The sequence below is a fragment of the Lactuca virosa genome, chromosome 4 (assembly GCF_052849685.1).
Source record: "Lactuca virosa cultivar CGN04683 chromosome 4, Lactuca_virosa_CGN04683_v6, whole genome shotgun sequence".
NCBI classification, from domain to species: Eukaryota; Viridiplantae; Streptophyta; class Magnoliopsida; order Asterales; family Asteraceae; genus Lactuca; species Lactuca virosa.
In genome coordinates, this window is record NC_136429.1 from 426,596,782 (window position 1) to 426,612,992 (window position 16,211).

General features: G+C 38.0%; 1 protein-coding gene across 1 annotated transcript in view; it reads left to right on the forward strand.

The window, feature by feature from the left end:
- Nucleotides 1-15,073, forward strand: part of LOC145169139 (protein DETOXIFICATION 12-like) — a 37,242-nt gene extending 22,169 nt beyond the window's left edge. The window contains exons 2-7 of the mRNA XM_079087707.1: nt 13,494-13,903; nt 13,984-14,070; nt 14,170-14,226; nt 14,305-14,543; nt 14,619-14,823; nt 14,917-15,073. Of these exons, the coding sequence (XP_078943833.1) occupies nt 13,494-13,903; nt 13,984-14,070; nt 14,170-14,226; nt 14,305-14,543; nt 14,619-14,823; nt 14,917-15,073 (1,155 nt within the window). The remainder of the gene's footprint in view (nt 1-13,493; nt 13,904-13,983; nt 14,071-14,169; nt 14,227-14,304; nt 14,544-14,618; nt 14,824-14,916) is intronic.
- The last annotated feature ends 1,138 nt before the right edge of the window (nt 15,074-16,211 follow it).

Sequence of the window (16,211 nt, forward strand, 5' to 3'; positions counted from 1 at the left end):
CACCCCACTGCAAGATTCGTCATAGCACGGGAGTCCTCCCTCTCACAGTCGATCTGCTGCATAGCCACGAAAGCCGACAACTCGATATACTCCTCTCGTTTTTCCTGCAACAGTTGCTGATATACGACGTACCAAACTCAAACAAGGCATACTCGAGCCCTCGCTATCACAGTCCCTACTGATAACTCCTTCCCGGCATAAGAATGTAACCCCATGCTCTTATACAAAAAAATACTCTCGGTGCCAGTATCACATCTACTTGGTGCCCCACAAGGTCTTCTTATAACCTCTGATGTCAGAAGCTCACGCACCCATCCTCTCCAAAATGGGCAACAGGAACAATATAATTCTCAATATATAACTTGACATCACAGGCCATCGCCCGACCACTCAACTCAAACTGCAATCCTCCATGATGCATAAACTCTACCCCTTATTTGAGTCTTGCGACTCCAACTGGCACCTCACCAGTCAAAACCCTCGAGATCTAAACTCAGGTTTGCCCACCCAGAGCATACTCCATTAAATTCAACCGACATGGCCCTCTGGCCCCGCAATCTCCCATACTCACTCCCAATTTGAATAATCACAACCGGATAACTGATAAAGGCGAAAGCGCACTCTGCTATGAATCATGGTACCCGAACCATGTTTTTTCTCCTCATCCTGCTACTTAGAACCTCCAGAATTCTCCCTGTTTCGAGTATAGGTCCTCTGCTTTCAGTAGTACGGGCCCATACTACCTGCCACATCTACCCATACCTTCCACACGGAGCGTCCCAGATTTTCTAAGTAACTGCTCAACCTTCTCGATCACCCTTCCCATTACACATGCTCGCTCTCTAGCGAATACTCACCTCTAAACAGCATACTCATCGATCTAGGATTACTCTCTAGGTTCTCACACTTCTCTGCCATCAGCTGCTGAAGAACTCCTCGTGATGCCAACCATCTACCTCCTGAATATCGTCATAATCACTTAGTAGCTGACTCCCATCATTCGAGAGTTACACAAAGCACAAAGCAAGCATCATTCGGGCGTCAAATACCAACACATGAAACCACTCTAGCGTACCACTCCACTCGCTCTTCTCATAACTCAAAAGGCATCACCGAACTCAGGCAATCCTTCCTCTTGTGGATCTCTAACTACTCTCTCAACAAATTCCTCAAATGCTCCTCTAGGTATCTCTCCTAGATTACTCCTTGACTCACGAGTCTCTCTAAATGATTCATGGTAAGTGCTTCTACTCAGTACATACACGGCAAACAGCAGATAATATAAATCAATGGCATCCCCTAGGCTAAGGCATCATGAATCAGGCAACTCTAGCCCTAATTTCTGAAATACCTAGCCTATCCTCTAGCATGCAACTCTAATATCTCATAAATATCTCGTAAAATAAACAAATAATGGTATTTTGGGAAATCACCGTTCGGGCTCTGGCTGATTGTACACACTACTCCATCTCGTTTTCTCTTTAAGACTCTTACTCGTTTTAGAAAAATCATTTCCTTCTAGAAAATTTTCTCAAATCCTCAGTTTGAGTTCAGAGATACCCGAGAGCACATCTGAGTCCCTCAAACCAAGGCTCTGATACCAACTTGTAACGCCGTAAATTTTCAAATAAGTTTTTCATTTTTAAATCACAAAATTCTCATAATACATTTCACAAATACCCCCAATTATCAAATTACAAAAGACAATTCCATAATTGTTTAGTAATCCAGGATCCTCCAAAACATAATTCTTCATCTCATGTGTACAATCAAGCCGACGCCTTCCCGTGATCCTTGAGAAATACCTGAAACACATAACACATAACACGGTAAGCACGAAGCTTAGTGAGTTCCCCAAAATACCACCCATATCCCATTAGCCCCTAATGGCTATACTCACAATAAGACCCTCCGGTCTACAATGTACAATGACCCTCCGCTCAATAACATACTAAGACCCTTCGGTCAATAGTGTAAATATGACCCTCCGGTCATCAACAAGAATAAGACCCTCCGGTCACACACAAATTACAACACAGGTAAGTATAGTGAGAAGACTCACCTCGGATGGCGAACAGATCCTATAATGTTGCTGCTGTACTCCAGCCTCTAACTCTAAGCCAAACCCATAATTAATCCCATTAGGATTTAAGACCAACCTTCACATATTAGGTCTAAATATGCTCCACCAATCCGGTCCATAAATAACTCAAGCCCATTGGGCCCACCAAGGCCCAATACCAAATAGGTCCACAAAAGTCCACTAATGGCCCAACTATGGCCCAATTTTCCAAATTGGGCCCAAACCCTCATATAGGCCTTACCCTAAATCCCATCTAAATATTCTAGTCCACATGATTTCTCTTGGATGGCCCATCAATAGCCCAATCGCCAAGGCCCAATAGAAAAGCCCAATATAAATAGGGTTTTCACACAAAATGACGATTAGGGTTAAGTGTTTCTTACTTAACCCATTAAGGACTTAACCCATTAAGTCCATTATTTAACTAAGCCATCATACAACGGAATAGGCATGAGTCACAACTTCAGTCCATGGTCCAAACGCGGGTCCTAATAGGTCCAAACCCACAAACCCCAAAATTAGGGTTTTCTAAGCCCTAATTAGGGTTTTTAGCCCAATAACCATCCAACTAGCCCATATCAAGAATTTTGGGCCGATTAGGGTTCACTATGCCAAGCACCATCCACTACCACCTCAGGTAGTGGTGGTCAGTGGCGGCTCACGGCGGCGGCCACCATTTCCAATGGTGGTGGCTTGAAATCTTGACTCAAAAATCACATATATCATTTTACACATAATGCACACACACAGCCACCCTCCACAGCGGCTGGTGGCGGCAGAAGACGATGGTAGGCGGCGGCAGCCACCATGGTTGGCTGCCATGGTGGTTGCTTGCGATTTCAGGCAGCTCATACACACCCACACTCGACTGGATGCATTCATTCGCCGCTATAAGCTGAGTAAATACCAAATACACACAGTGACACACACACTGCCACCAACCTTACTGTGGCTGATGGCAGCCAAAGGCTCAATGACAGGGGAAACGTCCGGAGCTACAACGGCGACAGGACTCGAGAAATGACGAGAAAAGCGAATGGAGTCATTACTGGCGGAAATAGATTTAGCAATGACCACGAACACACCAATCTTCGTGGTCACCTGCGACGGCAGTGTACGCGGTTGGCTCCGAGCTTCCGGCTTGTCACTACGCTTCTGACAGCAACGCATGTTGTGGCAGTGCTCAACGTCGAGGCGGTAGGTGGCTCTGCCTGATCGGAACAGTGTACGAAGGGGGAAGGCGGCGGCTGAGCGTCACGTATGGCGGCTGGAAGATAGGGTTAGGGTTTAGGGAATAATAAGGTTACAGGTTTGATCCACCGCCCATTCTCACAAGATTGCCATATTGACGCTTTTAATCCCTCATCGCTTTATTCTTTTCAAATAACATCCGAAATTTACCATATAGCCCCCATCACTCCAAAGTTCTTTCAATTTGAGTCAAAAACTTACCTAACAGCCCCTATCTTAAGAAATCCTTTCATCATAGGTCCCGAAATTACCAATCAGCCCCTTAAGCCTTAAAATCTTTTCAAATTAAATCCATAGCTTACACATTTAACCCCCAAGATCCAAAATTATATCAATTAGCTCCCTAATACCAACACTCTGCTAAATGTTATTTACTTTAGGATTATTATTCATATTAACCCTTATCTATTTATTTATTTAATATACGGGATGTTACAAAATGTACTAGATTGTCAAAATTCTACTATTTTTACAAGTCTTTCTGAAATTTATAAATTCTAGCTAATTTTCAATTTTTTAATTAGTAAGCTTGTATTCTTATATTCGACCCCTACCCCACACATACTTGATGCAATATCCCTATTGCATACTTTAACAATTAAAGAACATAAAAATAAAGAGGGAGAAAAAAGAACAGATTCCCCTGGGGTAGTAGTGACTAGATCGAAACGAATGGGGGCTTCGAAAAGTTGCTCCAAAATTTGGCTGGAAGACTAGAAACTGGAATGTTGCTTCTGAATGTGTCAGAAAATAAGACCAAGAACATCGAATTCTGAAATGTGGTGCAAAGGATTGCAAAATAATGCAATGTATAGTGAACATGACGTGGGAAGTGTCAACCACGTTGTGTCGTCGAATGAGGAAAAATAAGAATTGCGAATAAAAATTTGGCCACGACGTGGTAAGTGTTGACCATGTCGTGGTATCTTAAATGGCAGTCTCCTCTCGCGATGAAAAACTCCCCCACGACATAGGAAAGTGTCAACCATGTCGTGACAGCCGGGACCTAGTCACGTTGGAATAATACTCCATGACATGGGAACAACTCTTCCATTCCATAGGACTCGATGAGGTTAGAAATGTTATTCTTAGAAAAATAATCCCTCACGAAATTGCCGTGCACCCCACACTTATTGAAAGTTGTGGCTCTCGGTTGTCAACTTCAAACTCTCACACGACTTTTTCTCTTGTCATAAAATAGCAGTCGGACCTAGCGGCTGAACTTATTGAAGGCATCCAAAGGGCAAAAATTCTACAGATATCTAAAACATCAAGATCATCAACAGGGAAAACAAAATAAATCAAAATCAAAATCAAAATCAAAATAAACTCACTAAATAACTAAAAATTAGCAAACCAAAATAATTAAAAAGGATATCACAATCACTCGTCTTCGTTGAAATGAAGCTCGGTTGTTGATTAAATCCCTTGCACGCAATAAGTGGTTAGTGAAAAAACCTTTTAAGACCTGTAAGACTATTTCCTTTTTTTTCTTTGCACCATTAACTAATAAGTAGAACAAGAGTTGACCTAACTACTCAAGAGTAGCAAGAGTTCGGTCTTCCACTTAACCACCTCGACACACCTTGCTATACTACGCCTCATGGATTGAGTTGGACAAATCACCAAATTAGTAGATTAAACAAGTCAAGAATTCCGTAATCGCTTGTAATCTCGAAACCCATGCAAAAAGTAAAACCAAACAATGCATATGATCATGAATTCCAGCAAAATAACAACAAAAACCTTCCCGACAAGTGTCATGTTATCAAAGAAAATAAAACTAAAAATGAAAAAACAAATAACGAATAATCAAATAAAATAAATTAATTGAAAACCGTTCCCTGACAACGGCACCAAAAACTTGATGTGTATATTTTAATGCACTAGTTTTTTATTTATAAATCCTAGTCTATCGCATCTAATCACACCTTACAGGCAGTGAACCTGATCGAGCATAATATAGTTTTGATAAGCAAGGGTGTCGAACACAAGGGGAATGATGGTGAATTAATTTGGAATTCTTGATTATAGGTTACATAAAACACACACAAAAAAAACAATAACGAAGGGGTTTTATTTATTAAAACTGAAATAACAACTTAACATCAAATATCGATAAAGTGACTGGAAGACAAATCTCTTTATGTACTTTGGTTTAGACAAATTACATCTCAAAATAATGGCTAACTACTAATACAATGAATTTTATTCATTATTCACCGATTCCTAATATGACTAGCATCATGGTCAGGCTACTAATCTTTTGATTTTAACACAATTATTAATTCATTGATCAAGTGAACAAACAATCATGCAAATTTGTATTTAATTCATATTAAGCACGATTTGATATTTATTAACCTTAATGGTCATAGAAGTTAAATCATGCATAGAATGGTCATATACTCATGTACACACATTAAAGTTCATCACTTTATTTTCTAACCCTAGGTTTTTGTCCAACACTAGTCATAATTACCAATGGTCATGAACAACTATGATTAAAATTAATACAATTAGAATGGTCATCTAGAATCTATTAATTCAGCAATAGGGAACAAAGTAACAATCTTTAACAAATATGGACCTTGCAATCAAACTTGACAAAATAAATTATATAAGAATAAACAATCCAAATAGCAATCAAACCATAAACTCAAAGATTCATCAAATCATAAACACAAAGTAAAAGGTTTTAACACCTAAATTAGAAAGTAAATACATAATGGAATCACAATGGAATGCTCATCATGGTCAGAACAACAAACCACATGATCTTTGGCATGAATCCGCTCCATAATCCATCAGATCTTCGCTCCTGTCAGCTTAACGGCCTTCCGACCACCTTCTAGACTCTCAAAACGGAAAAAGATGTGTTTTTTTATTGACCAAGGAAGTATAAAATTCGTAATCTCCCTTCTGGTCCACCCTAGATCGCAATATATAGGTTTGGAACCGACTTATTAACGTTGAGCGTTCATGAATTACGACGGGCATACGTTGTAAATCAGCGTGTTTTCTGACTTTTCCACCCAATCACGAATGTTGGGCGTTCCCCCATTACGCTGGGCCTAATGGGCCTCTTCAGTCACTTCTTCATTTTTTGCAATTCATCTCCAATTCCAGTCTTTTTCGCTTCGTTTCTTCTCTAGCAACAATTATACTGGTAAAATATAAATTTAAGCATTATAAGTACCTTTTAGCTATAAATAGCATAAAAACATAGTATAAAATAATAAGAAAACGTCTTGAATATATGTATAAAATAGATTTTATCTGTAGGTAAAGGCAATTTACCAATTTCAAACTATGAAATTCCTAGATCTTTTGAGATTCATTGATTCTTATCAGTGACATTTTTAATCTCATATTATACTCTTCTATTTGCGACTGAGATGCCGAGGGTCACAAACAAGATGTGAATAACCATACAAATATGCTTGACACTCTCGATGTCATTTATCATCTCTAATTAATGTGCCGGTTAACCACACACGCTCCATTAACAATGATAATTTTCGGGATGCCCATTATTACTCTTTATAGTCACTATTAGTATGCCGGTTAACCATACACACTGCACTAACTACTTATAAAGTATAATGTTCAATTTTATGGATTAGCATGCTTTTCACATTTTTCCTAAAGTAACTAAGATTTGGATTTTTCAAAAATTTTAGTTACTTTATATATTATACTTATTGATGAGATTATATCCTATTAAACCTGTTCGGCTAACGACCCTCCACCATGCAAGAGAGCGATACGTAAGAGTAGATATCCAATGACAATCATTTTATAGGCCGCTTCCCCAAACTCCGCTTATAGTTTGGCTTCGTGAATGAGGCATACTAGCAATTTGACTGACTTGTCTTATACATATTATATATTAAACTTTTAATTATACATATAAGGTGTATATTAAAGACTTTTCTAAAATACTAGCTTTCATTTTAAATTTTTGAAATTAATATAAAAATTAATGTAATTTAAAATAAATCAATTATGATTTTAGTCTTTATCTTTTAATTAACAAATAATTAAATTAATCAAATCATAAGAATAATTCACAAATTCATGATATAGGATATCAGATTACCAAGATAAATGTTCTGGTTTTAAATAATTAAAATAATATTGTAACGTCCCGAAAATCACAAGATAAAAATTTGATTTTTTATATAATCAAAACACTGATTTATCCTTTATTGAAACATTTAAAAGTATTTCAAATAAAAACAATTATCAGAGTACATTCCCAAAATCAAGAGTTGCCGAAAACACGTGTGTATGCCCTACGATCAAGTCGGGCCCTTCCCTTTCGAACCAAAAGTACATGAAGCCATAGAACACAAACTGTAAGCACAAATCTTTGTGAGTTCCCCAAAATACCCCATACCAAACATAACATACGATTCATACATATCAAATATGCAATAGGAGGTGCTATGTGCCAACCAAAGTCTTGTCATTATGCCACGAGCCGTATCATGGTCTTTCCTTGCCAAGACGGGGACCAAAACCCTAGATCTTACAGACAAGTGCCAGGAGCCACCTCCTGGTCTTCCATGCAGGCATCACTAAGACAACTAGCATACAATCTACAACTACTTATCTACTTAACTGCCATAGTGCAAACTTTGGTCTTACATATAGATCTCCTAAGAGCCACCTCTTGGTCGTTCATACAAATGCTAAGGGCCACCCTAGTCTTCCTATAATAAAAAAACCAAATGGGCCGGCATTGGTGCCTTTGACCCGTACTATAGTGAGGAGACTCACCTCGACAGCTGAACCCACGAATAAATCTCTCACTGCAGATCCGTTAGAATCCCCGTGCTATCAAGCAAATAACACTCAATTAACAATTCGGTTCCAATCGAAATCCAACAATCCATATATTGGGTAAAAAGACCATTTTACCCCTCACCTAGTTTGGTCCAAGACTCTGGCCAAAACTCCCAATCATAAGGGCCCACAAACCAATAATCATCCGAAGCTCACTTATGGCCTAATTTTCCAAATTAGGCCCAAACCCTTACATGGGCCTTACCCAAAGCTCACTTACCTGCAGCGTACTCGTTTGGAGACTTGTACGCTAAGCGTACCTGCTTGTACGTCCAGCATACTAACGCTATTCAGCCTAAAACTTGATTTTCCACTTAATCCATTAAGACAGCTCCAAAACATAGATCTGACTCACTTGAGCTGGATTATCACGTCAAGTTGCCAACTTTATGTTCATACATGGCTAAATGAAGCTCTTAAACTTAACAGGGACTTAATAGTTGACTTAATTCATGCATGACACCGAAATTCACATAAAGCTTGCACCTTTATGCTCAAGGATACCAAAACAAACTCAGATTTGAAAGAACAAGACCTTAAATGACCTAACTCATCCATAGACCCAAAAAGCAGACCAAAATCATAACAAACTAACCATGAAAAGATCTTGACATATACAAGCCAAGATGCAAACCTGATACCTCAAAAAGCTTCACCACAAGATGATGATTTTGGATCTAAATCCTTTCCACCAAGAAAAACAACTTCAAGCTTCTCTTCTTGCCTTCCTAAGGGCAAAATGTGCACCAAAGCCTTCTAATAGCTCAAGAACACCACCAAGAGGCTAAAAGGGTCGATTTAGGGTTTTAAGGGTATGGAGGCTGGCTTAGAAATGAACAAAAGAGGCTAACATAAAGCTTATATAAGGTCCATCACGAAAAATTAGGGTTTCTTACTCACCCTCGTACGCCCAGCATACGAGGTCTTGCACCCCGATCCAATCCTCGCAGTACGCTAAGCGTACACCCATTACATACAACGTAATACCCTTCGCATCAATATGCCTTGCGTACTCCCTTGGTATTCCCCGCGTACTATGGTTTCCCCTCAAACCCTAACTTATTCCGAATGCCATAACTTCTTTGATACAACTCCGATTCCAACCATCATTATATCCATGAAAAGGTAACGAGAAGCTCTACACTTTAATCAAATCGTACTTGCCATAAAAATTTTCTGAACACAAAATCCAATCTCCGTAACAGTCTGCTGCCATTTTACCAAAATACCCCTTGGCTCCAAAACCAAATCCGAATGCCCGAATTATCTACATTACATCACCCACACCCAAATGGATAACGATTCGGAACATGACATTACAAACATTATCTAAAGTAATTATCCTAATCAATTTTGAATTAAGCAAAAAACAATTTCACTAATCATAGGGTTCACCACGTCGTGACAATCAGCTGCCACGTCGTGGTAGCATGAAGAAAAACGTAAATATAAAGATCCACGCTTCGTGGCAGAAGATGACCATGATGTGATGCCGCTGTAGAGTGATGGTTCTGCCAAATCGTCTAGTCAGGTGTTGTTCAAGTTCAAGCAATGCACTATTAGATCTAGTCATAACATTATGGGTTTTACATGCAATAATGCAGATAAATCCTTATACAATTAAGGGTACATGCAACCTATTAGATCTAGTGATAACACTATTGAAGTAACATTCTATTGAACAAAACAAACCCTATAACCCTAGCTAATTTCGAAATTCATAAAAGTTAGGGATTACATACCTTTTTATTATTGTAGTAACCAATAAAACAATCCTTCTTGAAAAACTCTTGGAAGCTAGCACTAGAAATCTCGTGCCTCTAATGGTTTACACCCAAACCCTAGCAACTACGAAACTTGAAGAGTGAAGAGGAGATGGGAAATTTCGGTTGGCTCTTGGCAATAGGAGTGATCGTCAAAATTTAGAGGCTAATGGTCCCTATTATAGCTGATATGAAAACCCTAAATAACCCTTACTTGATTAAAATAATAATATCTTAAATCAGGTAATTATCTGGTTTCCTAATTATCTCCAAGGGATATTCTAGAACCCTAAGGAAGCCTCTAATTTTCGGCTATCTTAGGACTATTCTAGAATCCTCTTGTGTCCAACTATTGAACAATTACAGCTTAGGTCTTTGCACTTTTAATGAATCCAATTAATCCCAAAATTAATTCCCATTAATTCTTAATTAAATAACACTATTTTTAATTGATATATTATTCTCATAACATATTGATAAATTCATTTATTTCTATTTAATAATCATATAATAAATCAATAAATCAGTCTCTCTCTCTAAAAATTATCCTATTCAATCAACAGGTTTAAGTGCAACCTACACAGACTTTGTTAATAATTCGAGTATATACCATTTTAGTTATTGGATTAGACACCTAGTCGAACAAAAAGAGCCCTCTCCGTGAACATCTTGGTGATCTCCGTCACCGTCTCAGTTGTCTGTCTCAGATTTAAGTACTCCTGAGACAATCTCTTCTTCTCTACCAGGGGAACATATCTCATACGAAACATCTATGAGAACTGCTCCCAAGTCACAAACAACCCTATGCTTAGGAGTATAAGAACCAGTCACCAATCTCCACCAATCCTTCGCCCCTAGTCGTATAAGGTTCCGTGCGCACTTGACCTTCTGGTCATCCAGACATGAACATGTGAAGTAGAAACCCTCCACATCAGGAAACCATCTCATCGCCATAATAGGCTCCTTGACCCCATCAAACTCCAGTGGCTTCGTGTTGTTGAAGTACCGATAATGGAATGATCTCTCCCTTGAATCCCCGCAACAGCAACGACCTTGGTAGTTGCAGCAGCATCAGCCTCAGTGAGGGCAACATAGCGATTATCAAATAGCTCAATCATATTTGTCTTGATCAACACAAACAACTCCGGAATAGATACCTGAAAAATTGTAGCCATCTCAACGACAATCATCTCTGGTATCTGATCGTCAATCAACCCCCACCTATCCTGGCCACCCGCTCCAGATCCTCTTGTGAGCACCATACTGAAAACGAAACAAAATATATATCAGAAATGCCACAAATTAGACCATCACAGATAAACTAAACCCTCAGATTTTGTGACTTCCTTGCTACGCGTATGGGTCTTGTGCTTCCAATAGTACGAGCCCATACTACATTCCACACCTACTCGTATTTGTCTTAATGGATCATCACAAACTGCCCAAAAACAACCCACAACTAGGATACACATACATCCTATAATCACTCTCTCGAGAGTCGTTAATCATTCCTCAACTGGCCTGCTACACCTACATTCTCACTCATGAAACTTCCATAAAACCTACAGCCACTCGTGCATGCTAATCATACATAACGCTGGATTCCATAGACAATTGGATATTCGATTCTACCTAAGCCCACAACCAGACAAGGAATATGAAATAAGGCTAAATCAAACATTTTCAGGCTATAAAATCTTAGTTATGCACAACCATGATGCACACACTAAGAAACTACAGTAATGATGTCAATTTCATCTAACATACAAGAACTCCTCCTAGGATATCAGACATCATACTTCAGACAATCCTATCATGTAATTCTTGAAGATCCCTAGCATACTACTAGCATGCAGTTCTATCATAATCATTAGTAAAAAATAACATTGTGGATAACTTGGGGTACACTTTCTTGCTCTGGCTGATCATAAACATCTAATAATTCCTTGGTTACTTTGAAAACCATTATGAAAATAATTTGAAAACTTTTGCAGATCCTTAGTTTGAGTCTGGGTTCACACGAATTCTCATCCAATTCTCTCATAACAAGACTATGATACCAATTTGTAGCATCCCAAAAATCAAGGAAAAAAATTTCAATTTAAAAATCTAATAACAACCATAATTGTTTACAAAACATTGTTTCCAAAGATAATAATCACATATCAGAGTGTCCCAAAATCAAATGTCATAAAATAAGAAGGATGTGCACGATCACGCCTTTGCTTTTCCCCGGTCATCTAAAGTACCTGAAACATAAAACGTAAATTGTAAGCCAAAGCTTAGTGAGTTTCCCTCAAATACCACACAACATAACATATAGTGGCTCAACAACCTCCTGGTTAGATTACCCTTGGCCCACAACCTTTTGGTTGGATTGCCCTGACCCACAACCTTTTGGTTAGATTGCATAATACATACTGGGTCCACAACCTCCCAGTTGGATTACCCCTGGCCTATAAATTCTCGGTTTTATTGCCCGCGTTTGTTGACTGACAGCACAAAGCCGTACAATCTCAACCCCACCACATTATGTCGACATATATAATAGATAAAACACATAACAACAACCAAATAATCATGTTAGATCTTAACATATCAATATAGCATAGCAATATTCCAAAACAAAATACACAATCTATTGGGCCGACATTGGTGCCTTTGACCCACAAGTATAGTGAGGAAAACTCACCTCACAGTCTGAAAAGATAGCCGAAAAGAATGTTGCTCCAACTGTCAACTCTACGGGTTACCTATATGGAAAACAATGACATAGACTCAATTCACAACTAAAAATACCCAAAATACCCTAGGTCAACTTGGTTAAAATCCTGGTCAAATTCAAATGTCAAAAATTCAACCGAGTCAGCTCGGGCAGAGTACGCTTGGTCTACTCAGCTACTACACCCAACGTAGTACGCTTCTTGACCAGATTGGGGGTTCTTGACCACGTACGCGCAGTGTACCATCAGGTACACCTAACTTTAATTTCTAATAAGTGCTTAATCCATTAAGGCACTTCGTCTAAAACCCATATCTAGTTCAAAATAATGTCCTAAGTCATAAAGTTTCCAACTTTTTGACTTTCCAAGGCTAGAAAGGGTCCAATAACTAAACCCTAAGTTATTGCATAAACCATCAGCTCAGATCTCATGCATGAAGAAAGGAAAGGAACCAATATCATATTTTTATGGTTCTAAACACCAAAAAACGCAAGGAATGACAACCCTTATGGGTTTGAGTAATCCATACTCATGAACACCAAACATAATGGACCAAAAACATAAAGCTTAAGAGCTAACAAGATAATTTAAAAAATGATTCTAAAATAATTGATACCGATTATAAATAGGTAGAAAAATATTTTTTATGTAATATTATATCAATTTTAAAACCTCAAAATTTTATAGTTTGGAATGTCAAGTGCCCTTGAAACTTTATGCGGACAAGCGTACGGAGCAAAGCAATACGAGAGGGTTGGTACCTACACATATGGTGCCATAATTTCACTCATTTTCATCTGTTTCCCCATTTCCATTTTGTAGATTTACATCGACAAAATCCTAATCCTTTTGGGCCAAGACCCTTCAATTTCAATCGAAGCACGTAAATTCTCAGTCTGGCTAATCCCTTCGCTTTTCCCCGATGCCATACTCCAATCGATCACTCGCTACCTTCAGTCACAAAGTCTCATCTTTCCGATGCTATGGACCTCAGTTGTAGTACTTGTTCTTCACGTACCTGTATGTTGGGTTCTAGTGTTTAAGCTCGGACTTGGGACAGCTGGAGCCGCGTTAGCCATTGGAACTTCATATACTTTGAATGCGATTCTTCTCGGGCTGTACTTGTGTTATTCCAAATCATGCGAAAAGACTCGTGTAACGTGCTCAGAAGATGTTTTTTCAAGTATCAAGGAGTTCTTTCGCTTTGCCATTCCATCTGCTGTCATGATTTGGTAAAACCTCGAAGAACCTTCAAAAATCTGTAACATTTACACCATTTACAAGATGTAATTCATGGATACTTTTTTTGTAGTCTTGAATGGTGGTCATATGAGATTGTGATTTTGTTATCTAGGTTGTTGCCAAATCCTCAATTAGAGACTTCAGTGCTTTCAATTTGGTAATCTTCTTTTAATCTTCTGCACAAACTTATAAAACTTATGCTTTTTAAACATTTCATACAAATTTAACATCTGTCGTATCATCTTTTTTGTAACAGCCTAACGATTAGCACCATACACTACTTCATACCTTACTCATTCGGAGATGCTGTAAGGTTTGCACTTAACCTCTTCGACGTTTGCCAAAGTGAACATGCATCCAATTCCCAGACTAAAATTCTAATCTTTTTCAGCACACGAGTATCCAACGAGCTAGGAGTTGGGAACCCAGAGGCTGTAAAAACCGCTCTCATGGCTGCATCAGGTCTTGGAGCAGTGGAAGCAATCATCGCCATAACCACTCTCCTATGCTCACGTTCTATTCTGGGTTACACATTTGGTACAGAGAAAGAACTAGTCGACTATGTGAAAGACATCACCTTTCTTCTTTGTTTCACCATATTTACAGACACAATACAAGCAATTCTTTCGGGTAAGCTTAAACCCTAACAAAAGCTATCGAGATTTGGTCTTCAAAATGATAATGAAAGTTTCTTCTTTTAAACAGGAGTTGCTAGAGGGAGTGGTTGGCAACATATTGGGGCTTACATTAATCTTGGATCGTATTATCTTGTTGGAATCCCAATGGCTCTAGTTTTTGGTTTTGTGTTGAATCTAAAAGGGGAAGGATTGTGGACTAGATTAATTGTTGGATCAATGGTGCAATGTGTTCTTCTCACTCTTGTGACATCTTTTACGAGTTGGGAAAACAGGTTATTGATTCAACCCATAAAGTTCTTTTGATTTTAGAAGTTTACTAAGGTATGAACTGATAAATTTGAATGATCTTTGTGTGTATATATCAGGCGACAAAGGCGAGAGAACGGATTTTGGATGAGGCGAGTAATGATGAGGAATGATACTTCAAGAAAATGGGTACTCAACATACACTTGACCTATCAAATTCTATTTTTGTTTATGATGTTTAAAAATATTCTTGAAGAAATGAAAAGGGAAACATAAAATGAGGATAAATTTGTGAAAAGTTAGAACTTAATTGTTATGCATAACATTGTTCTTTATTTTGTATTATGTTAAAAGAAAATAACATATATAGTTTAAATGATTAAGTCATGTTCCAATTAAAAGTCATAGTAGCGCTAATAAAAGCTAAAGAGATTTGCACATGCTCTCTATCTCGTTTAACATGGTAGCACTAGTCATAAAAGCCTTATAATCTACCATTACAAACCACGTATTTGCATTGCTTGTCTTGTATTTCATTGATTTATAAAAATTTAGGATGTCGTAACTGATACAAACATAAGCATAAACAGACTTTACAATATCTTAGACTAACACTATAAATCTCCTAGAATCTCTCATCGTGCATGTACCTTGGTAACGATACCTGTGATACAAAGAAGTTGAATGGATCAGGTTGGGAAACCTGGTGAGTACATAGAGATTTCAACCCACAACAATATAGTTAATATGTCTAATTATCAAACAAACAATTAACCCAATTATCTATCTTAGTTTTCTTCTATATTCATTTCTCAGAACATCTCTTAAGGATCATCACCTACATCGGATTTCATCGCTAAGGACTTTTCCTAAGGTTCGTCGTCTAATCATCGCATTTGATATTTTCATCGCTAAGGGCTTCTCCTAATGTTCATTGTCTATCATCGCACTGACAGTAATGCTTCATGGATTCCTCCGCAATATATGTCAGTAGAGTACATCACATGAACACACAATTCGTACATCGCTTGAACTCATAATTAATCACCTAACACGTTGCATTCATGCTGGTGTTCCACTGAACTGTTTAGACTAGTCTATAGTCCTCATCTATACTCTGGTAGATGACTACATCGCAATCATCACAAACATCACCGGTAAGGGGGTCAGGGCATCACCTAATAATTTTTTTCATCTCTCATATCCCATCTTTCATCTCCCATCTCTCATCACCCATCACTATTTGATATATATATATATATATATATATATATATATATATATATATATATATATATATGTATATTGTATATGAAAATACTTATATAATAAAATCGACTAAAATCATATCATATTCATCCAACATATATTGCAGATAATAGGTGCACATAGCATTTAATTATCTAAATAATTC